This window comes from Elaeis guineensis, chromosome 6 (assembly GCF_000442705.2).
Source record: "Elaeis guineensis isolate ETL-2024a chromosome 6, EG11, whole genome shotgun sequence".
Classification (NCBI taxonomy): Eukaryota; Viridiplantae; Streptophyta; class Magnoliopsida; order Arecales; family Arecaceae; genus Elaeis; species Elaeis guineensis.
Genome location: NC_025998.2, coordinates 27042755 through 27067486, shown reverse-complemented (window position 1 = coordinate 27067486; position 24732 = coordinate 27042755). Strand labels below are relative to the sequence as shown.

The 24732-nt window shown below is 36.2% G+C and overlaps 1 protein-coding gene across 1 annotated transcript; it reads right to left on the bottom strand.

Moving 5' to 3' along the window:
- Nucleotides 1-556: 556 nt before the first annotated feature.
- On the bottom strand, nt 557-1258 carry LOC140858769 (uncharacterized). Its single transcript, XM_073260064.1, has one exon. It carries the CDS (start codon nt 1256-1258, stop codon nt 557-559), a length of 702 nt encoding a protein of 233 aa, XP_073116165.1.
- Nucleotides 1259-24732: the final 23474 nt, after the last annotated feature.

The following is a 24732-nucleotide window of genomic DNA, read 5'->3' as shown; positions in this document are numbered from 1 at the left end:
GCACATCATATCCTTTCTCCAAAAGCTGCCCCAAACTTAAAATATTGTTCTTCATCTCCGATATGTAATAAACATTAGAGATAAATTTATGACTTCCATCTTTTAATTGAATAAGGATTTTACCTTTGCCTTTCACGTCTACTTTGGAGGAGTCACCAAATGATACATGTCCATTCATCAATTCGTCCAATTCCGTGAATATGTTCTTATAACCACACATGTGATTACTTACACCGGTATCCAAGAACCACATATTTTGCTCACCAGTGTCATCTTCTTTGCAAGCAAGCAATAAGATTTCATCATCATCTTCTTTTTTCTTCTTTGCATAATGAGCTTTCTCTTCAACTTGGTTAGCATCATTATACCAACAATCTGAAGCATAATGACCAAGTTTATTGCAATTAAAACAACGAACTTTGGAATTGTCATACCTTCTGCCTCTAGATGAGCCTCTTTGTCCACATCCTCCTTTTAAATTTTGGCTTAACTCTTCTTTGCTATTATAGCATCCATGTCCTCGACCGCGTCCACGGCCTCTCCATTAGCCACGGCCTCATCCTCGGCCTCTTTGACTCCTTTCATTCTTGGAGTCTTCTTTGTTCTCCTTCAAAGAAACCTTGGATTGAAGAACTTGCTCTAAAGGCTCTTGCCTCCTCTTGTTGAATCTTTCTTCATGAGCTTGTAGAGAACCCATAAGCTCGTCTATAGTCATCTCTTCCAAGTCTTTTGATTCCTCGATGGCAACCACAATATAGTCAAATTTGACATCCAATAAGCGTAGAATTTTTTCTATCACTCTGGTGTCATCCATAGTTTCGCCATTCCTCCTCAATTGATTGACAATGGCTAAAACTCTTATGAAATAATCCGAAACACATTCGGATTTCTTCATCTGTAGGGCTTCAAATTCGTCTCGAAGAGTTTGGAGGCGAACTTTCTTCACCTTCTCTACTCCTTTATATGAATTTTGGAGAATCTCCCATGCTTGCTTTGAAGTGGTTGCCGCCGCGATCTTCTTAAAGGCTGATTCATCTATAGATTGATAGATGAAATATAGGGCTTTCTTATCCCTCTTTCGAGACTCCCTTTGTTGATTGGTGAGAGCCTCTCCTTCTCTTGGCTCTTGATAGCCTTCTTCTACTAGATCCCAAAGATCTTGAGACCTAAGTAGAGCCTTCATTTGCAGGCACCAATTTTCATAGTTTGTTTTGCTGAGGCGAGGAAAGGAGGGTTGGAGGAGACTATTGGTGGACATTATAGCTCTGATACAACTTTGAAGTTATCAAAGAAAGAATGATGGGCTCAGAATAAAATAATAATATATTTTATGAAGGTCCTCAAAGGCTCAAAATGCTCATTGTTACATTACAAAATGACCCATGGATATTTATAGCCATTAGGGGGACTTACTAGATATAATACATTACTAAATATGCATTTATAACACTTCTTCCCAAGGGCCACATCCATATTCTGAGATTAACTCATAATTACTCATGCATCTTCTAGATAATGGTCTATATGACTCTTTAGCTCCCAAGGCTCTTAGACTCTCAACATTAATGATATTACATTTAAGTTTATTTACTAACAATAACTCCCAAAATATCAGCTGGCAAGCAACTTTAGTTTTAGAAGCAATCATGAAGCTTGCATGTTCGACTTGCTAGCATCCCAAACAGCCTCTGAAAGATGGAGGTTCCAGTTTTGAGATAGAAGAATGTTGTGAACTGGTGCTATCATCTTCTTCTGCTCCAATGTCAGATGGGATGTCCATGAGAGAAAAACCGTTAGAGTGTGTTGAGCAACAGGTCTTGGACAGTAAGCATGGAAAACAAATAACCTTTTATTTCTCTCTTTCCAGAGACACCATTGACCTGTAGCAAGAAGCGCATCAAGTCTATACCTTTGGTCATGATTTACAGAAGTACTCCTCCAAATATTCCATAGAGAATCCAGAGTGGAGGGTAGATCAGGTAGTTACAGGCTTGAAAATAGTTGATTCCAGATAGATCTTGAGAGAAGTCAGTCAAGCATTAAGTGATCATTTGTTTCAGGGGCATCTCCACAAGAATGCAGATGACCATCCTGATTTTTCCATGCTTTTGAAGATTTGCTTTTGTGGGAATTTTGTTGTTGGTGCACACCCAAGCAAAAAATTTGATTTTTTCTGGTAGCGGGAGTTATCATATAATCTGACTCATTATTGGCCTGACTCCTCCATCTTAAAGAAAGAGGTAAATCTTCTTTGCTGTAAAACCTTTATCATTGAACCATTTCCATGTTATAGTATCAGGTTGTTCGATCAAAGTTATTTGGTTGATGCTTTCTTTTAGTTTCTGAAAGTCCAGGACTTCCATCGGGAGCAGAGTGCTGAATGACCTAGTAAGGAGACCTGTATTCAACATTGTCGCCATAGATGCATTATGGATCAACACACTCATATATAACAGGGGGAATCGATTCACGAATGAGTGATTTTAAAGCTAGTTATCCTACCAAAACTGAACTTTTGTTCCTTTGCATACCTTATATTTGATTGAGAACTAAAAATATTCAAGCACGGCCATAAGACCTTTCCAAAAAGGTGATGCAGATTTCTGAACAGACCTTAATCTCCATTGTGAGGCTGGGTGAACGGAAAATTTGCACCATGGATTGTCAGTATTGGAGTAAAGTTTCCACCACCATTTATAGAGTGATATCCTGTTGTAGATTTTTATGTTAAGCACTCTCAAGCCTCCAAATTTTTTAGGATGACAGACAGTTGACCAATGTATTCTACTGCACCCTTGCTTGTAATCTTCACTCCCTGTCCATATGAATGCCCTTTGTATTTTGTCTATTTTTTGGATGATGAATTGAGGGAGGAGAAAAGTTTTCATCCAGTAGATTGAAATCCCTGTGATCACTACATTGGTGAGCCCTAGTCTGCCTGAAAGAGTAATCAATTTACTTTTCCATCCAGCCAGTTTCTTTTGAATTTTGTCAATTAGAGGGAATCAATCAGCCCTTCTCAGTTTAGAGTGATGAAGAGGGAGGCCCAAGTAGGTAATGGAAAAGCATTGAGAATTATGTCCTAAAGTCAATCGTTTGACGATTGTGCTAATTATAAATGTATATAAATTGATCATTAATAAAAGTTATTTGGCCTTTTTATCATAAGGTTATATCTTCTAATAAACTCCTGTATTGGATGAAGTTCTTAGAATTACTTTGATCGATAAAGGAGGATTTACCGCGTAGTCCTTAAACTTGTTCTTGACCAAACGATATGCTATTACTATGATGATAGTGATTATCAAATGTAGGTCATTGTGTGCCATATAAGTTGGTTATTCTCATAATCAAGTGGTGTGGAAATACTGATATGGTATGCAAGTGAAATGTAGGAGTACATCTCATTGAACGTGACTAACTGCGAAGCACTCTGTTGTCAAAAATAGCTCACAAAGAGTATGGATATAAGTATCCCTCTGATCTGAGATCACAATGGTGACTTGCAAGCAACTCATTATACTTTAATGTCGGACTATCTGGATTTCTAATTCAGTGACAGAAGATTTTAAGGTACAGTCAAGTATTTGTGACAGTCGATGTATGAGTCAAGAAGGGATTGACCCCTTCAAATAAGTAGGAGTTAATGCATCAGTGTATTTTAATTTAGTAAAATTTGGGCTCGGATAATCCATATGATGGATTTAAAAGATTGAAATATAATGTGGATGACTATTCCAGGATTGATAGTTAAATTGTAGATCACCTTGAGCATTAGAGTCAAAGGAATGAATTATACAATAACTATACGCCAGTTGGTTCTTGAATGTTACTTTGCTATCATTCGACCTATTCGGACGTCGGGTTTCATTGCTAGATGGTTATATCGATTAGTTCTAAAATTTATTTTTATGCTATCGACTTAGGTTTGAACCTATGGGATCACACTGAAAAGAAGTTTCTAATTGATCATGTGACTGATCGACGATTAAGAATCGTTTAAAAGGATAATCATCAATTTGATTGATAATTAACCTTATGCAAAAATTATGATAAATTAATTTGCTAAGTATCATTGAATTAATAGAAAATTAATTAGTAATTAGATTGGTGAATAGCTTGATTTGATTGAACAAAAAAAAATAGATAAAATTTAATTGAATTTGATTCAATTAGGTTTGATACGATTAGGTTATGAGATAACCTAATTATTAAGAAAAATTAGTTCTTGATTTGATCAAAATTTTGATTCAATCAATTGCTAATTGGATTAGAATTTGATAAAAAATTTATGAACCTAATTAGATTAGATTTCATCTATCAATTTGGGCCTAACCAAATATGACTTGATTTGGGATCAAATAAGGAACCCTAGAGTCTATGTAAGACTGGACTCTTTCTCCCTTGCACCACCCTATCCTTAGACGCCAACCTTTCTCCTACGATTTTATTTTGTGCGAGAGGTTTCTTCACACAAAAGCAGAAGTTGCCTCATGCTTTCTCACCACCTCATAATCCTAAGGATTGATGGATAAGGTAAGTTTGAAATTGTTTTGAACTTTGTTTCCTTATCTAGGAGAGATTGGATCTCATCCTAACTGCCACATGCCATACCTAAAAGGTTTGTTCTTTTGTGTGACAAAAGGAGGGGTGTGTGGCATGGGAAATCAGATGGAGATCTGATTTACCATGAGGAAACAATTTGTGGCATGGTGGACTTTCCCTTGGCGTGAGGAATTTGCATGAGAAAGGGTTTCTCAACGCAAATAACAAAAGTTGGCATGGTTTTGCTTGTGGCACCATCTCCTAAACCCTAACCCTCTTTTCATATATAAGGGGTCCAATAGTTGGATGCCCTAATGATGAGATCTGAAAATAATGGGTGTGAGGATTGGGGAGGGTGTGGACTTCTTGGCGTGAGAGAAAGAGGAGAGCCATCTCCTCTTTGGGTGAATGATTCTTAGGATTTTTTTCTTAGGATTTGGGAAGAGAGAAAAACAAGAGAGAAGATTGTCTCCTCTCTATATTTCTTCCATCTCCTCATCTCCTCCAGATGTCCTTCTTCAACCTTTAGAAAGGTTCAATAGATTTGAAGGAAGGATCCAGATCAGCCTACAAGATGGATTTCGTGCGAGCTAGCACTCTCGAGGAGTCGATCAGATCGAGACTTCGAGTACTATCCATAGAGGATGGATACACTGTATGCTGCCAGCAACTAGTGAAGACTTCTTTACCATATTTATCAGCAGCAACGATCATCGACCCATACTCAGGTATCAAGTTTTGAACTTAGATTAGATGTAGATTTGATCTACTGCTTTCATCTATGCATGCAGATTTTATTTTTAAATTTTCAGATATACCATATATCATATCATAGATCCTAGAGTAGCTTGATTTATTGATCAGATTATATGCATGTTAGATTAATATAATTAATCTAGTTATTTTTCACTACGATTTATTTTGAAAATTTTTAAAATACATGCATGAAATAAACTATGATTTTCAATAGTGGTATCAGAGTCAGGTTCATTATGACATGTTATATGTGCATATTAGATCTAAAATTTAATTTTATTTAGATCTAATATGTGATATTTTAGATTTAAATTTAATTATTGATTGATCGCACAAACTAAGGTAAGGTTATCCCGCTGTAGGGTTTATCACTTACAATGAATAAGTTATTCTAGTTTGTGCTAATCTTTGATAAAATCTGATTTTATATGATGCATGTGATGCCTCACTCTAATTCACTACTGGCCGTCGCTGCAGTAGCCCTTGTTCGATCTCTAAGTTGAGGGCAATATCTGGCTAGATGCCCCAACTCATCACACTGATAAAATATTTGGTCTTGCTCAAGTCCCTCATCTTGGACTTGGACCGCCCTCGTCACGATCTTCTATCGCTTCATCTACCGCCTCTTGCTCTCCAAAAATCACCAAAGCTGAGCTGCCACCACCTGAGCTCGAAACTGGATTCTCCCTCCTGAGAACTTTATTCTAGAGAATTGCTGCAGTGATCTCATCCATCTTGATGGTGCTCTTTTTTACTAAAAAAGTAGACACCAAGGACTCATACGAAGGGGAAAGCGACACAAGCAAGACCAGCGCCCTGATCTTCTCCTCAACTTTCTCGTCAATGCTGAGGAGGTCGGTGAGGATCTTTTGAAAGTGACTAAGATACTCTTGCATGCTCTATCCCTCAGTCATCCATAGCTGGTAGAACTACCTCTAGAGGAAGAAGATGTTGGTGAGAGACTTCATCATGTACAACTCCTCGAGCTTTGATCATAGCACCATCGGAAAAGTCTTGCTAAGCACATGGACCACCATCTCATTCATTAGGTACAAATAGGTCGTACTCACCGTCTGCATCTGAAGTCACCTCCAATCTCATACATCCATGGCAGTCAGTTTCTCACACAAGAGAGTATCGATCAATCTTTGCTGGATGAGCACGTCCTTCACCCTTGCCTGCTATAAGAAAAAATTACTCTTTCTATCAAATATGTTGATCTCCATCTTGATTGAGCCTGTCTTCTCCATCTTCAATCTTGCTTACCACCACCGCAATCTATATTTTGATACCATCTCACTCTGATATCACTTATTGAGGATGTCTAGCCAAGACACCACATCCATAAGATCTTTTCGATACTACGCATCGTAGCAGGAAGAAATAAGAAATAAAATAGAAACAATCAAATATATGGATCAGCCAAAAAGCTTGATTTCATGGGATATGCAAGCTTCACTATGAGAAAAGAAAAAAATACAAGAGGAGAGCACACTCTCAACCTTTATACACTCAATCTCTCCCTTACAAGAAGCTCTCCCTCATAAAAGCTCTCTCTAAAAAGATCCTCCTGAATCCCTAAAGTGACTGATATTTGCTATCTGACAGTCTGCCTGAAGCACTTTACTCCTACTCTCTGTCGGTGCCTCTCGATCTGCTGCTGCTCTAGGTGCTCTATCGAACAACCAAATGACAGTCTGCCTGAAGCACCCTACTCCTACTCTTTGTTGGTGCCTCTTGGTCTGCTCTGCTTTGGATCCTCTATCGAACAGCCAAAGCCACTAGTCTGCTCTCTGTTTCACCATAGGATCTTGTAAAGATCTAAAATCCAGCTGAGATAGGAATCAGACTTTGAATCGGACTCTTGTTGCTTCTCGACCATCTGATCGCAACTTAGATTTTAAACTGGCCATTGGATCGCACCCCATCATGACATTATCACTTGGAATGGCTCACAGCCATTGGATCTTGATCGCAAGCCCTACAGACCATCCGATCATGTATCAGTCCATGAGAACCCATTATGGATCGTGAGAAATCAATCCGAAATGCCCGTCGGTCTATCGTGGACCATGCGAAACCCAAGAGAAATGCCTGCCTAGTCTACGTGGGTCACCATGGACCATCGGTCCATGCACTACACGTGGACCATGTGAGAAAATCATGCAGGTCATGCTGCGTGCGCCTGCCTGGGCCTGGGCCGTGCCCCGTGCATGCCCATGCGTCCATGCGCTGGGCCACACGCCGCCGGCCTCCGCCACCTCCTTCAAAGTTCTTCTGCATGTAACTTCTCCATCTAGACTCCGTTTGGACTGATCTTAGGCTCGTTGGACTCTGTTCGTCATTGCAGACCTTACTGTAGGCTCAGTGTAGATCAAATCTTGAGATATCAAATCCTAACAAAGCTCTATGAATTAGAGATCGAAGTTGGCTGCAACATACCTGAGAAGTATTGGACAATAGTTGTCCACTCATCGGTACAGTGTAGCCTAATATTTCGAACACGATGAGGTACGCACATATCGATGGAACCACAATACCCACTAAGAACCCTAGTTGTATAGAAGTTTTTGCTTCTTAATCCGAAGAGTGTTGGGATCCAAAAAAATAGTGAGAGTCTAATTTGTTTCTTGAAGTCTCTAGAATAAATTTTAAAATCTAGTACAAATATCTAATTAAATTTTTTTTCTCTCTTTAGTTCATAACTCAGTTTCAAACCCCATAGCCCGATAAAAGTTTCACTGGATTGGGTCACTGGAGTCCCACTGGATTGGGACTCTTTCAAATTGTAATAGTTGCTAAATTATTTGATTTGATCAAATAATTAAAAATAGGATTGAATCTTGATCAAGTTAAATTAGATTAGATTTGATTAGATTCAAGCTGAGTTTGTCTCAAACTGAGTTTCATTAGTCTAATAGGATTGGACTTGATAAGTGTTTAACTTATTTTAAAATCCAAACCCAATTTGATTGATCAAGTCCAAGATACAACCAATTGATCGAGAAGAACTACAAAAAACTGACTGAGGACTTCAGAATGGTTTTGAACTCTGAAAAGATTAGGGTATGTTCTAGACCAAGATTCCTTTGTTTTATCAAGCCATCCAATCCCTGAAATGTTCTGTGCTTGAGAAATGAACAGATGATATCAATTAGGTTTGGTGCTATATCTTGGCCCTAGTGCCAGTATGAAGACATCAAGAATTCAGAGCTATGATAACTCACCTATAATAGTCATGTGGTGAGTAGAGCTGGACTGTGCATTGAGTAGTTTGTGCATGATCATTGTTTCATAATGGTTAAGGATCTTATGAGCTTAAGATGACCAGAAAGGAAAGATAGGGCAGTACTATGCATGCAATTTTAAAATTTTTTTCACAGCGGATCCATTAGATTAAACCATTTAATCTAATTTACATGCATAAGATCTAATATAGACTACCATGCCAAGACCTATAATATGATTTAACATACAATTAAGATCTGAAATAAAAATTTGCATCAATCTAATTGATGCTGTAATTTAGATCTAACTATTAGATCTATCAAAAATAATCAAATAAGGTCAGAAACCATTATCGAATTGTAAACTATTGATCTTTGCTAGTCCAACACTTAGATAGGTGCTCCTTCAGGTTGCTCGTAGTCACACGAAGATGTCCGTTCTCTACAGAACGTCCACACAAAGATCAACGCAGATTAGACTCCTTGGAAGTGCTAGCTTGCAAGGATCTTCAAGGCTGATGTCTCCCTTCTTCTTCAAAACTCTTTGATGCTCCAAAGGAAGAGAAGATCTAGAGGAGGAAGAGGAGAGAAGAGAGAGCTCTGGAGAAAAAATAAAACCAACAAAGGAACTCATATGGGGCATCCACTATTAGAACCCCCTTTATATAAGAAAGGGATTAGGGTTTTGGTCAAAGGGGAGGGCACCAATATCTCCATGCCAAAATCATTATCAGTATCCCAAAATTTCCAAGAATGGGTGGTTGGTGTGAGGAAGAGATCTGGTATCTCACACACCCAAAAATACTTCAAAGAAAATGAGAAAAAAATCAATTGGTGCCACCCTTTTTTCCAACCATGAAAAATCTCTTTCCTTCTTATCTCCTTATCTCTAATTTGGATTACATTCAAAATAGGCAAGAGATAAGATCATGACTCATCATGCTTTGCTGCCTACTCTCATTGAGCCCTCCCTCAATATTCCAAAAATCTCAAGCCAAAACCAATTTGGCATTAAGAACAAGTGGATGGGTCCAGGGTGGCGCAAGGATAAGAGATAGATTCCCTGTTTGGCTTGGACTCTTCATTTTCAAATTAATTCTAAACCAAATCAAATCTGATTTAAACCCAATGATAAAAATAAACCTAATCAAATTAGAAATCTAATTATCTTAATAAATTTCTAACCCAATTAGGAGTTAGCTGAGCCCAAGTCCTAATCAAATTAGGATCAAATTTTTCTTGCAATCAGGCTTGATTAAATCAAACATGATCTAAGTCAAACTGAATCTAATTCAATTAAATTTGATCCAAAGCTCTTACCTCAATCAAACTGAGTCAATTAACAATCTAATTATTAATTAATTCTTCATTAATAGCAGAGTCTCAGTGTAGTGGGACTCTCTTCCAAGTCACAATCTAATTAGACTCTTCAGCCATTAGATCTGACCGAATCTTCTAATGTGTATGACCTTATAGGTTCGAACCTAAGTCGGTAGCATAGGAATAACTTTCTATACTAATCGATATAATCATCTAGCAATGGGATCCAACATCTGGATAGATCGAAAGATTGTAAAGCAACATTCTAGAACCTACTAGCGTATGGTTACCGTATAATTTATTCCTTTGACCCTAATACTCAAGGTGACCAAAGGTTTGATTGTTAACCCTAATATAGTTGACCATATTGTATTTCAACCTTTCAAATCCATCACATAGATTATCCTGACCAACATTTTACTAAATTAAAGTATACTGATGCATACTTCCTACTAATTTAGAGGGATCAATTTTATCTTGACTCACACATCGACTTGATAAGTACTTGACTGCACCCAGTAACCTTCCATCACTGAATTAAAAATTCAGATAGTCCAGCACTAAAGTACAATGAGTTGCTTATAAGTCACCGTGGTGATCTCAGATCTGAGGGATATTTATACCCATACCTTTCACAAGCAACTCTTGATAGTAGAGTGCTCGGCAAATGATCACGTTCGATGCGAATATATACCTATATTTCACCTACATGCTATAGTAGTGTCTCTACATTCCTTGGTTAAGAGGATAACTAACTCATATAGTATACAACGACTTATACTCAATATTTCTATTATCATATTAACAGCATATCATTCGATTGCAAACATGTTTTAAGGACTAAACGACAAATCCCTCTTTGTCGATTAATTATAGTCTTAATGACTTCATCACAACATAGGAGTTCAAACAAGATGGACAAAATATGATGAAAAAGCTAAATAAGTTTTATTAATAAAAATTTATATATAATTACAATTGTAAGCACAATCATCAATAAGCTGACGATTGGCTTTCGGACATATTTCTCTATAACTTTTATTTGGACTAAAGTCAATCGGTACAGTATCGTATATCCATCTTCGACTTGTGATCATCGAACTTGTTGATTTCGAGAGCTTTAGTAAATGGATCGACTAGATTCTTCTTTCCGTTGATCTTCTGAAGGTCGACATCATCTCGATCCATGATCTCCCAGATAAGGTGGTAATGGTACAGAATATGTTTGGTGCGCTGATAGAACTTCGGTTCCTTGGTTTGAGTAATAGCTCCAGTGCTGTCGTAGTATAACAGGACAGGGCCATCGATGGAGGATGCCACTCCAAGCTCGCTGATGAACTTTTACAGCTATACAACTTTCTTCACAGCATCGGATGCCGTAATATACTCTACCTCGTAAATAGAGTCAGCCATGGTGTACTGGTTGGAACTTTTTCAGCAGATTGCTCCACCATTCAGGATAAAAATATAACCCGGCATACTTTTACTATCATCATAGTCTGACTGAAAGTTGGAGTCAGTGACCCCACTAGTTTCAAGTCAGTTTCACTATAAAAAGGCCACAGGTTCTTAGTATTTCTTAAATACTTAAGGATGATTTTTACGACCTTTCAGTAGTTTTCTTCTGGATCAGACTGGTGTCTACTCACTACCCCTAGTGAGTATGCCACATTTGATCTTGTACATGTCATGGCATATATTATAGAGCTTACTGTCGAAGCATATGGAACTTTACTCATACGCTCTCTCTCTTGAGGAGTTGTTGGACAATACTTCTTCGAGAGAGAAATTTTATGACCTATCGGGAGATTGCATTTTTTAAAATTCTCCATGTTGAATCACTTCAGCACAATGTCTATGTATATGGACTAAGACAATCTAAGCAACCTTTTCGATCTATCTCTATAGATCTTTATCTCCAGGATGTAGGATGTTTCTCTTAAGTCCTTCATAGAGAACTGAGACGATAACTAGACTTTTATTTTTTGTAATGTAGGGATATCATTTTCGATTAAGAGAATATCATCCACATACAGAATGAGAAATATAACTACAGAGTCATTTATCCATGTATAAATGCAGGATTTTTCTTTGTTCCTAACGAAGCCATATATTCTGATAACCTTATCAAAATGCATGTTCCAACTCCTAGATGCTTGCTTCAATCCATAGATGGATCTTTGAAGCTTACACACTTTGGACTCATCTATGGATGTAAAACCTTCGGACTGTTATATACACATCTTCTTCCAGCTTATCATTTGAAAAAGTTATTTTCACATCCATTTGTTAGATTTCATAGTCCATGTGTGCTGCTATCGTAAATATAATCCGAATAGATTTGAGTATTGTCACAAGAGAAAATATCTCATCATAGTCAATATCATAACACTGATGATAACCCTTGGCAACCAAATAGGCTTTATATGTCTCCACCTTTCTGTATGTGCCCTTTTTTTTTTAAAGATCCACTTACACCTTATGGGTTTAACCCCTTCAGGTGGGTCAACTAATGTCCATACATCATTGATCTTCATAGACTTCATTTCAGATTTCATAGCTTCAAGTCATTTATCAGAGTTGAACCTCTGTATTGCATCCATATAGGTGATCAGATTCTCATTGTTCTCATCGAGTTCAACAGAATCTCCATTTTGGATCAAGAACTCGTATTATCTATCCAGTTGACATGATACTCTATCAGTTCTCCTTAACAGTGCCTCTACAAGAGGTTTCAGATTTGACATCATCAAATCTGATTCTATGGGTTCACTAGACTGTGTCGGTTCTATCTATTGAACTTTCTTAAGTTCAATCTTAGAGGCATTAATCCCTTCTCCAAAGATTTTTTTTCCTAAAAAGACTATCCTAAGGCTGACAAACACTTTTTGTTCATCAGTAAGGTAGAAATAATATCCCTTAATTTTTTTGAGATACCCTATAAAATTATATTTATCAGATCTGATTCTGAGTTTGTTCATTTTCAAACATTTGACATAAGTCGGATACCCCCAAATTCTAAGGTGAGAGAGCACTCGCTTATATTCTGTCTATATCTCATAGTATTTTACTTACAGATTTACTAGGAATCCTATTAAGTATATAACAAGTCGACTTGAGTATATATCTCCAGAAGGATATCGGTAGACCAGAAAAGTCTATCATGGATCGAACCATATCCAACAGGATTTGATTTCTCTTTTCTGATACACCATTATATTATGGCATTCTAGGAGGTATCCATTGAGAGAGATCTCATTCTCCTCAAGATATGTCAGAAATTCATCAAAAAGATATTCACCTCCTTGATCTGATCAAAGAGTTTTAATATTCTTTTCAGTTTATTTTTCTATCTCATTATGAAATCATTTGAACACTTCAAATGATTCGGACTTGTATTTCATCAAGTAGACATACCCATACCTAGATAAGTCATCTGTGAATGTAATGAAATAGTGGTACCCTTCTCTGGCACTTGTGCTCATGGGTCCACATACATCAGTATGTACTAGACCCAGAACATTATTGGCTCGTTCATCTTTTTCAATAAAAAATGACTTGATTATCTTTTCAAGTGGACAAGACTCATCAGTTAGCAATCATTCATAATCATTATCATCAAGAATTCCTTCTTGAGCTAACATATTCATCCTGTTCTTGTTGATATGACTTAACCTACAATGCCAAAGGTAGGCATCTATGATATCGACTATTCTAGGATATTTATTAGAGGTGTACATTACATTAGGCTGTGATACAACATAAATCCTATTGTTCAACTGTCCACACATTATAATGACACCATTCAAAATGATATCACAAAAGCTGTTCTTTATTGAAATTTCATAATTTGATTTGGCCAAAAGGCCTACAGAAATGATATTTAAAAGAAAAATAGAACAGTAATGACATTTATTAAGAACAATAAAATGAGACTCGAATACAAGTTTGATAATTCCTAAAGTTAGAACTAGAATTGATCTTCCATCTCCAACATTCAAGAATCTCTCACCTTCTCCAAATCTCCTACTGATCTGAAGATCCTGCAATGAATTGCAAATGTTAATAGGGCTACCGGTATCCAATATCCAGATCATTGTATCCAAAACTGAGAATTTACAAAGTATTATCATATAATTACCTTATCTAGCAATCGATTGCTTCTTCTTCTTTGGTCTGTTCGGATCAAGAAAAGTTAAGTATTGAGGACAGTTCCTCTTTCAGTGATCCAGCTTCTTACAATAGAAGCACTCTGTCTGACTTTGGTCAGCCTTGAACTTGGGCTTCTGTGTTTGACTCTCAGCACTTTGCACCTTCTTATTCTTCTTTTTCTTCCCTTTCTTAAAGGTACGATGCCCACCTGAAGAAGATCCTCCTGAAGGGAAGGGAACAATTTTCCTTCGAAATGCTCAGGTTGCATCTAAAATTTTTTTACTATTTTACTTGATTAAGAATCAAATCCTTATTTGAATCACAGTAGAATCAGAGATCAAATCTCAAATTATCTAATATAAATCTTCGTAGAGGCTTGGATGTGCAGATTCTTTACTTCGCATGCATGTCAAATACCGCAGAAAAGTAGGATAAACTCTAATCCAATTGCCTTCGAAAGTCAACCAAATGAAGGAGGAGATGTGCTGGTGTGACACCTCACACCAACAGATGGGATACTTAAGAAGGATCCATGCCCAAGGAGAGGAGGTGGCAACAAAGGGAGAGATGTAGAAGAAGATGAAGGACCTCTCTCTTCACACGCCTCTCTCTCTCTCTCTCTCTTCACTCAATCTGATTTATTTGCTATATATCTATAGGTAGAGATCCTCTCTATTTATAGATGATTCCTATGACCCAATGAGTATAGGACTCCTAACTCAAATCTGATTTGAATTGATCCAACACTCATGAAAGAAGGATTCCTACATAAGATAGAATTGCCATCATTTATGACATTCACTTTGCACCCACTCTCACACCCACTTGGGATGCCCCAAATGAGCACCAAACTAAGTTTTTATCATCTCACATGAAAGAAAAATCCTAATGCAAGTGGAAATACTTATATCTCATCAAAACAGATCCGATTCGAATTCAATTCGAAGCTGGTTCGAAATAATTTTGAAAGGCTGTCAATCCCAAACTTTTAAGGATTTTTGTATCAAGTCTAACTTAAATTTTTGAACTCAAGTAACACTAATTAATTTAGATCTAATCTAAAATTAATCAGTACTTAAATTCAATCTTTTATATACTGCATGGATCATACATAAAAAACTGTTCATCTTCAGGATCGAACCTGACCCTCATATGTAGTGCTAGTTAGACATAGTCAACTCTTTAATCTCATTTGACTGATAACTTAATTCTCAATCAAGTTAGCTTATATATTCTATCAAGTCAAGTACTTACAAATTAAACATATAAATATAGATCAATTTTTTTCTATTTTGTCTGACTTATATGCGTGACTCCATAGGTTTAAACACTAAGTCGGTAGCACAGGAACCAATTTTTGCACTAATCGAGATACCATTTAGGAATGATTTTTGATGTCCAAATAGGTCGAATTATCGTAAAAAAATATTTTAGAACCCATATACATGGTTATCGTATAATTCATCCTTTTGACTCTGAGTACTCTAGGATGGTCTCAAGTTAACTATCAATCAAGATTGTTTCATCCACATTGTATTTCAATCTTTCAAATCCATCTCATGGATTATTCTGGCTAAGGTTTCGCTAAATTGAAATACAGTGATACATCAATTCCAATAGTCTGAAGGGGTCAATCCTATCTTGATTCACACACAGACTTTGCGAGTACTTGACTGTACCCAGTTGTCTTCCATCACTGTATTAGAAATCTAGATAGTCCGACACCAAAGCACAGTGAGTTACTTGCAAGTCACTATGGTGATCTCAAGTCTGAAAGAGATTTATATCTGTGTTTCATGAGCAACTCTTGACAGCAGAATGCTCAACAAGTGAGTCACTTATTCAATGATGATGTACCTCTATATCTCATCTGTATGTTATATCAGTGTCACCACACTCGTTGGTTAAGAGGATAACCAACCCATATGGCACACAATGACTTCTACTCAATAAACGTTATCATCCTGTAATGACGTATCATTTGGTTGTGAACATGTTTAAGAGCTATACGATAAATCCTCTCTTTATCATACACTAGCATAGTTCTAAAGACTTCATCACAGTATAAGAGTTCAAGAAAGATATAATTTTATGATGAAAAATATCAGAATAACTTTTATTCAATAATCAATAATTCATATATAAGAATGAACTCAATCATCATACGATTGATTTTAGGACACAATTTCTAACAACTCTCATTTAGACTAAAGTCAATCGGGGCAGTATCTTATACCCATCTTCCATTTGAAATCATCGAACTCTTTGATCTCAAGAGCTTTAATGAAGGGGTCGACTAGGTTCTCCTTTCTGTCGATCTTCTGAAGTTTGACATCACCACGATTCACGATTTCTCGCACCAGGTGATAGCGGCATAAAATATGTTGCAGCATCCGATGCAATATTATATTCTGCTTCGCATACAGAATCGGCCATAGTATGTTGCTTGAAACTCTTTCAATAAATGGCTTCTCCATTTAGAGTAAATATGTAGCCCGACATACTTTTGCTATCATCACAGTCTGACTAAAAATTAGAATCAAAATATCTCATAAGTTTCAGATCAGTGTCTCCATAGATAAGCCATTGATCCTTAGTATTTCTTAAATATTTAAGAATTACTTTCTCAATCTTCCAATACATCTCACCCAGATCAGACTGGTATCTACTCATTATTCCTAGTGAATAGGCCACATCCGATCTCGTACATGTCATAACGTATATGATAGATCCCACTATCAAAGCATATGGTATTCTACTCATGCGCTCTCTCTCCTCAGGAGTTATCGGACAATCTTTCTTGAAAAAAGTAATCCCATGGCCTATCAGAAGATAACCTTTTTTGAAATTATCCATGTTGAACCGCTTCAACAAGATGTCAATGTACATGGTTTGGGACAATCCAAGTAACCTTCTAGATCTATCCCTATAGATCTTCATCTCAAGGATGTAGGATGCTTCTCCCAAGTCTTTCATGAAGAACTGTGATGATAACCATAGCTTCACACTCTGTAAAGCTGAGATATCATTTTTTAGCAACAGTATATCATCCACATACAGCATAAGAAAGTTGACTACAGAATCAAAAGCCCACTTGTAGATGCAAGGCTCTTCTCCATTCCTAATGAAGCCATACGTTTTGATCACCTTATCAAAATGCATATTCCAACTCCTAGATATCTGCTTAAGTCCATAAATAGATCTTTTTAGCTTACACACTTTCGACTCATCTGTAAATGTGAACTCTTCAGGTTGTATCATATACACCTTTTCTTTCAGCTTCTCGTTAAGAAAAGTGGTTTTGATATCCATCTGTCAGATCTCATAATCTAAGTGTGTAGCAATAGCAAGCATAATCCGGATGGACTTGAGCATTACCATAGGAGAGAACATCTTGTCATAATCAATACCATAATGCTGATGATAACCTTTGGCAACTAGACGGACTTTATAGGTCTCTACCTTTCCTTCTACTCCTCTTTTCTCTTAAAAATCTATTTATACCCTATGAATTTTATCCCTTTGGATAGATCAACTAATGTCCATACACCATTGATCTCCATGGACTCCATCTCGAATTTTATGATGTCAAGCTATTTCTGGGAGTCGGGCCTTTCCATGGCCTCCATGTAGGTGATTGGATCTTCATCATTTTCATCAAGTTCAATGGGTCACCATCTCGGATCAGAAAACCATAGTATTTGTCCGACTGATGTGGTACTCTATCAGATCTTTTTAATGACACCTCTACTGACTATGGATTCGATTCACCAATCAAATTCAATTTTGTATGTGTCAGTCCTTCCACCTCATGAACTTTATCAAGTTCAATTTTATAGGCATTAGCTTCTTCACCAAGAAACTTCTTTTTCAAAAAGACTATCCGGCTGCTGACAAACACCTTTTATTTTGCAGCGAGATAGAACTAGTACCTTTAATTTTCTTTGGGTACCCTACAAATAAGCATATGTCGAACTTCTTTCCAAGCTTATCTATCTTTAAACATTTGACATAAGCTGGACACCCCCAGTCCCTAAGGTGTGAGAGCACCAGCTTACGTCCAGTCCATATCTCATATGGAGTTTTATCGACAAACTTGTTGGGTATCTTATTTAGAATGTAGTAGGCAGTTTCTAGAGCATATCTTCAAAAAGAGATTGACAGACTCGCAAAGCCCATCATGGATTGGACCATGTCTAATAAGGTTTGATTTCTTCTCTCCGACACTTCATTATGTTATAGTGTTCCAGAAAGGATTCACTATGAGAGAATCTCATTCTCTTCCAGATATGTCAGAAACTCACTGGTGAGGTATTCATCTCCTTGATCTGACCGAAGAATTTTAATACTCTTTCCAGTTTATTTCTCTACTTCAGCGTGAAATCGTTTGAATATTTCAAATGATTCTGACTTATGTTTCATAAGATAGATATACCCATACCTCGATAGATTATCTATAAATATAATGAAGTAGTAGTATCCTCTGGCACTTATGCTCATAGGCCCGTATACATCAGTATGTATTAGACCTAGTACATCACTGGCTCTTTCACCTTTTCTCTTAAAAGATGATTTAGTCATCTTACCAAGTAGGCATGACTCACAGGTAGGTAATGATTCACAATCATCTATCTCAAGGATACGTTTCTTGATCAACCTGTCAATCTTATTTTTGTTCACATGACCAAGCCTACAATGCCAAAGGTAGGATTCACTAACATTATCTAACTTAGGATATTTACTAGATGTGTACATTACACTAACAGATCGTGATATTATGCATATATCATGTTTCAATTATCCATGCATAATTGTAGTATCATTCACAATGATATCACAAAAATCATCTTTTATTATAACTTGTAGCCAAGTTTGGCCAAAAGGCCTACAGAAATGACATTCATCAAAAAGAAGGGACAATAATGATAATCATTTAACATGACACTACTAGACTTAAAGATAAGATGCAAAGTTTTTAAGGCCAGAATTGGAATAAGACTTCCATCTCTAACATTAAGAAATCGCTTGCCCTCTTGAAACTTCCTACTTACCTGCAGTCTCTACAATAAATTTCATATATTAATAGGACTTTCGATATCTAATATCCAGATAGTAGTATCATAAAAAAAAAAATTATAAGGTGTTATTATATAAGTACCTTGTGAAGCAACCACTTGCTTCCTCCTCTTATTTTTAGACCTGTTTGGGTCAAGGGTGGCTATGTAAGTAGGATAATTTCTTTTTCAATGATCCAGCTTCTTATAGAAGAAGCATTCTGCCTGGCTCTTGTCAACTTCTGATGGTTTGCTCTGCTTGGGATCGGCGGTATGAGATTTCTGCACCTTTTTTTTCTTTCCTCTCCTAGAGGATCGATGCCCTGCAGATGAACTTCCCACTAAATTCACTGGCTCCTTCTGGAGCTGGTGATCTTTCTCAAAAGTCTGCAGTAACCCAAGCAAACCATGGTAGTTTACCGTAGACTTCATCATTCTATAATGACTGAGAAAGGGTAGGTAGAATTTCGGTAACGAATTGAAGATATCATTCTTGCCTAACTGTTCATACAATAGAAGCCAAGTTTTCTAAGACGTTCAATCTGCTCAATCATGTCTAATACATGATCGATGACTAAAGTCCCCTCTCACATATGGATATTGAACACTGCATAGGAAATTTTGTGTCTCTCCACATCCTCAGGGGTGTTGAAGGACTCATTCAATATTTGAATGATCTCCTCTGACTGCGCATCCTCGAACTTATGACTAAGTTCATCGTTCATAGCTGCCCTCATCATGCAATGCACAGTCGTGCGATCATTGAGCCACTTCAAATAAGTGTCTCTCGTAGTACGAAAAGTATTGGCTGTAGGTTCTTCAAGTGCCTGATCCATAAGGACGTACAAAATCCTCTCATGCTCCAAGATGATCTTTAACTTTTGATACCATCTATCAAAGTTAGGTCTGGTGAGCCTGTCGCTATCCAACAGCGTACGGAGGGATAGTATATTGGCCATAACTGAAAAAAAAAATATTAGTCTATTAGTATATGAATTATTTTTGATCCTGAAGATATGGATTTTAGTCTAAAGGTCCTTCCACTATTTTTTTGAATTGGTAGCCTCTACCTCCAACTTGAGAAATTACACTAATTTCTTAGCGGGTACTAGAATCCACACAGACTATATTCGAGCTCGAATATGGCTTGACCAACGCCAGTGCATCTATGGATAGGTTTATAACTAATTATTTCTCTAAACAATCTCTAGTAATTTATTTTGCCCTAAGTATCCCTTCAGCAAGCGTGTGGCACCTCCACTGAAAATCCCAGTTAGGTCCAACCATTAACATGACATACCAAGTGCATCCAACAAATGGATGTCCAGGCCCGAGTGTGGCTCGGTCAACTTGAGCATTGATCTGAAGGTATATCATGATAGTTATATGATGAATGACAATTCCAATACATAATAGACACCAAGCGTGTAGCACCTTCAATGCCTATTTGGAATATTAGACTCATTACCATGTACCTTAATGAGAGGCAATAACCAAATTATCTCATAACTTGATCACTTTATGGACCTAATAATTTAGAAGATTTGATTTCATTGATCTGAGAATAAGAGAAGAAGTCGATCCACAAGCTGTAATTCCTCCTACTGACTTCACCAAGTCATATAAAGGATCAGACACAAGTTGGTCTAAAGATATCTAAATCAGTCACACTGATTTACCTTAATGGCATGGGTCTGCATGAATCGACTAATGACCTAATCAAAACATAATCTACCATGTTGGCCAGGTAAGTGAGATCAGTGGGAGGGATATGCTCTTAACTAACCGTAGATGCATCTCGGTGAATAGCTCCTAATTAAAAATTACTTGATCGAATCTGTCAAACTTACTTTAGACACCAGCTAGTTAATTAGTTTCAATTTGGTTCACCAGAAGATTCGAGCTCAATCATGGAGCTATGATCATGGTCCAATTATTAGGGTCAAACATATGGACTTGATCAAACTATAACTATTGAGATTGATTTAGAGAAATACTGATCTGATCTAATTCAATACTTATTTAGATTTAATCAATTTCTCTATATGGTCTATATATATTTCTAACCCTAGGTCTAACCCATTAGAAGGACTTGATTCATGCTAACCCTTTGTCCATCATTTTATGTGGTGTCTTAATGATTTTTAATTCTCAAATCTAAATCATTCAAAACTTAATTCATAATTAAGTGTGTGAAATATGTGTTTCAGTCTGTAGAACTATTCTACAAAGATTTCAGGTGAAGCATACTATATATTTCAATACATAAAAATAAATTTTCATAATATACTTAATAATTAAATATACATAGATATGATCTAAACTTCATACATACATCTCATGTATCATAATAACTTTTAGATCTATATTGATTACATCATATATAATATGCAATTCATATGTAAAATAATTTTATATCTGAATTTTATCCTATTATAATGAATCATAAATTATTTAGATCTAATTTAAACATATTTATGATCAAAACAATACATAAAAATCTGTTCGCTTTTCTTCTTCATGAAACTGGATCATAATGACACCCCTACACATCATAAGAGTATCCATCAAATAGGCAAAAGAGAAATTAATCTCTTCAATCTCTTATGACTGGACGGTCTAGTGATCTCATCAATTCGAGTACTAGGCTACTAAGATCTGAAATCTAATTTTATATATAATTACATCAACATATAATTATTGACAAAACTATTTTATATCATGAACATATTTTTGATCTTATCAATTATATTCTTTATCTAATCTAATTAGATTTAATGTATCATATACATTATATCAGATCTAAAATATATCTTATACTGATTATAAAATATTAATTTCAGATTTGATATCATATAAAAAATTAATTAGATATAAATATAAATGTATAAGGAATAAATTTCTAGTAAAATCTATTTTCGCACAGTGTTGAATTCTGATAGGATTCAGATCTAAATATCCATCAAAATAGATCCAATTCTGATCTAAAATAAATCTCACTTCGTAAAAAAAAATAATATTAAAATTTTATTAAAATAAATTTAAAGTAGATTTTAATTCACATTGTTATTTCATCGAAAATTCAGCAACAGTAAAATTCTGTTATAATAGACTTATAACAACCTTAATGAACCAATAATTAGGCTCTAATCAAATCAAAATCAGATCAAAAATTTATATAAATAGATTTAAATTAGATTTAGTATTTTATAAAAAATCTCAATTATATCTTATGTAATTAATCTCAAAAAATTTTATCATGAATGCATATATTTCAGGCCTGCTCTGATACCAATTGAAGGAAGGGAATAATTTTTCTCCGGAATGCTCAGGTTGCATCTAAATTTTTTTTTACTTTTTTACTTGATTAAGAATCAAATCTTTATCTGAATCATAGTAAAACCATAGATCAAATCTCAAATTATCTGATATAAATCTTTATGGAGGTCTGAATGTGCGGACCCTCTACTTCGCATGCACGTCAGACACCGCAGGAAAGCAGGATGAACTCCAATCCAATTACCTTCGAAAGCTAACCAAATGAGAGAAGAGATATGCTGGTATAATGCCTCACACCAATAGATGAGATGCCCAAGAAGGATCCACATCCAAGGAGAGGAGGCGGCAACAAAGGGAGAGATGTAGGAGAAGATGAAGGACCTCTCTCTTCACATGCCTCTCTCTCTCTTTTTCTCTTCTCTCAATCTGATTTGTTTGCTATATATCCATAGGTAGAGACCCTCTCTATTTATAGATAATTCTCATGACCCAATGAGTGTAAGACTCTTAACTCAAATCTGATTTGAATTGGTCCAACACTCATGAAAGAAAGATTCCTACATGAGATAGAATTACCATCACTTATGACATCCACTTTGCACCCACTCTCACACCCGCTTGGGACACCCTAGATGAGCACCAAATCAGGTTTCGATCATCCCACATGAGAGGAGAATCCTAGTGCAAGTAGGAATACTCATATCTCATTAAAATAGATCCGACTCGAATTCAATTCGAAGCTGGTTCGAAATAATTTCGAAAGACTGTCAATCTCAAATTTTTAAGGACTTTTGTACCAAGTCTAACTTAAATTTTTGGATCCAATTAAGACTAATTAATTTAGATTTAATCTAAAATTAATCGATACTTAAATCTAATCTTTCATATGCTCCATGGATCATAGATCAGAAACTGTTCATCCCTGAGATCGAATCTGAACTTCATAACTTAATTCTTAATTAAGTTAGCTTATATGTTCAATCAAGTTAAGTACTTCCAAATTAGATATATAAACATAGGCCAATTTCTTCCTACTTTGTCTGACTTGTGTGCATGACTCCATAGGTTCAAACATTAAGCTGGTAGCATAGGAACCAATTCCTACACTAATTAAAATACCATCTAGCAATGGTTTTCGACATCCAAATAGGTTGAATTATCATAAAAAAATATTTTAAAATTTATACACATGGTTATCGCATAATTCATCCTTTTGATTTTGAATGCTCTAGGATGGTCTCAGGTTAACTGTCAATCGAGATTGCTTCATCCACATTATATTTTAATCTTTCAAATCTATCTCATAGATTATCCTGGTTATGGTTTTGCTAAATTGAAATCCAACGATACATCAACTCCAATAGTCTGGAAGGATCAATCCTATCTTGATCCACACACAGACTTCGCAAGTACTTGACTGTACTCAGTAACCTTCCGTCACTACATTAGAAATTCAAATAGTCTAGCACCAAAGCACAGTGAGTTGCTTGCAAGTCACTATGGTGATCTTAGGTTTAAAGGATACTTATACCCATATGTTTCACGAGCAGCTCTTGATAGCAGAACGCTCAGCAGGTGAGTTACTTGTTCAATGATGATGTACCCCTACATCTCAACTGTATACCATACCAGTGTCACACACTCTTTGGTTAAGAGGACAACCAGCCCATATGGCACACAACAACCTTTACTCGATGAACATCATCATCCTGTAATGATGTATCATTTGGTTGCAAACATGTTTAAGAACTATATAATAAATCTTCTCTTTATCGTACACTAGCATAGTTCTAAGGACTTCATCACAATACAAGAGTTTAAGAAAGATATAATTTTATGATGAAAAATATCAAAATAATTTTTATTCAATTATCAATAATTCATGTACAATGATAAACTTAATCGTCATACGATTAATTTTAAGATACAATTCTCAACACCTCCCACTACATTCACCATCTCCTTGTGGAGCTGGTGATCCTTCTCAAAAGTCTGTAGCAATCTCAACAGACCGTGAAAGTTGACTACTGATTTCGTCATTCTAAAATGATTGAGAAATAGTAGATAGGATTTGGGTAGGGAATTCAGGGTCACATCCTTCTCCAGTTGTTCATACAAGGAGAAGTCGAGCTTGCTCAGTTGCTCGATCTGTTCGATCATGTACAATACATGATCGATGACCGATGCTCCCTCCCTCATCTGAGCTTTGAAAATAGCATAACTAATTTTGTGCTACTCAACATCATCGGGAGTACCAAAAGACTCTCTCAACACCTTGAGCATATCCTCTGGCTCAGCCTCTTCAAACTTCTGGCTGAACTCATCATTCATTAAAGCCCGCATTATATAATGAACCATGATGCGGTCGTTGAGCCACTTCAAGTAAGTGTCTTGAAACG

Excerpts from the sequence above, each read along its gene's own strand:
- LOC140858769 (XM_073260064.1), bottom strand. The coding sequence starts at position 1,258 with ATGTCCACCAATAGTCTCCTCCAACCCTCCTTTCCTCGCCTCAGCAAA.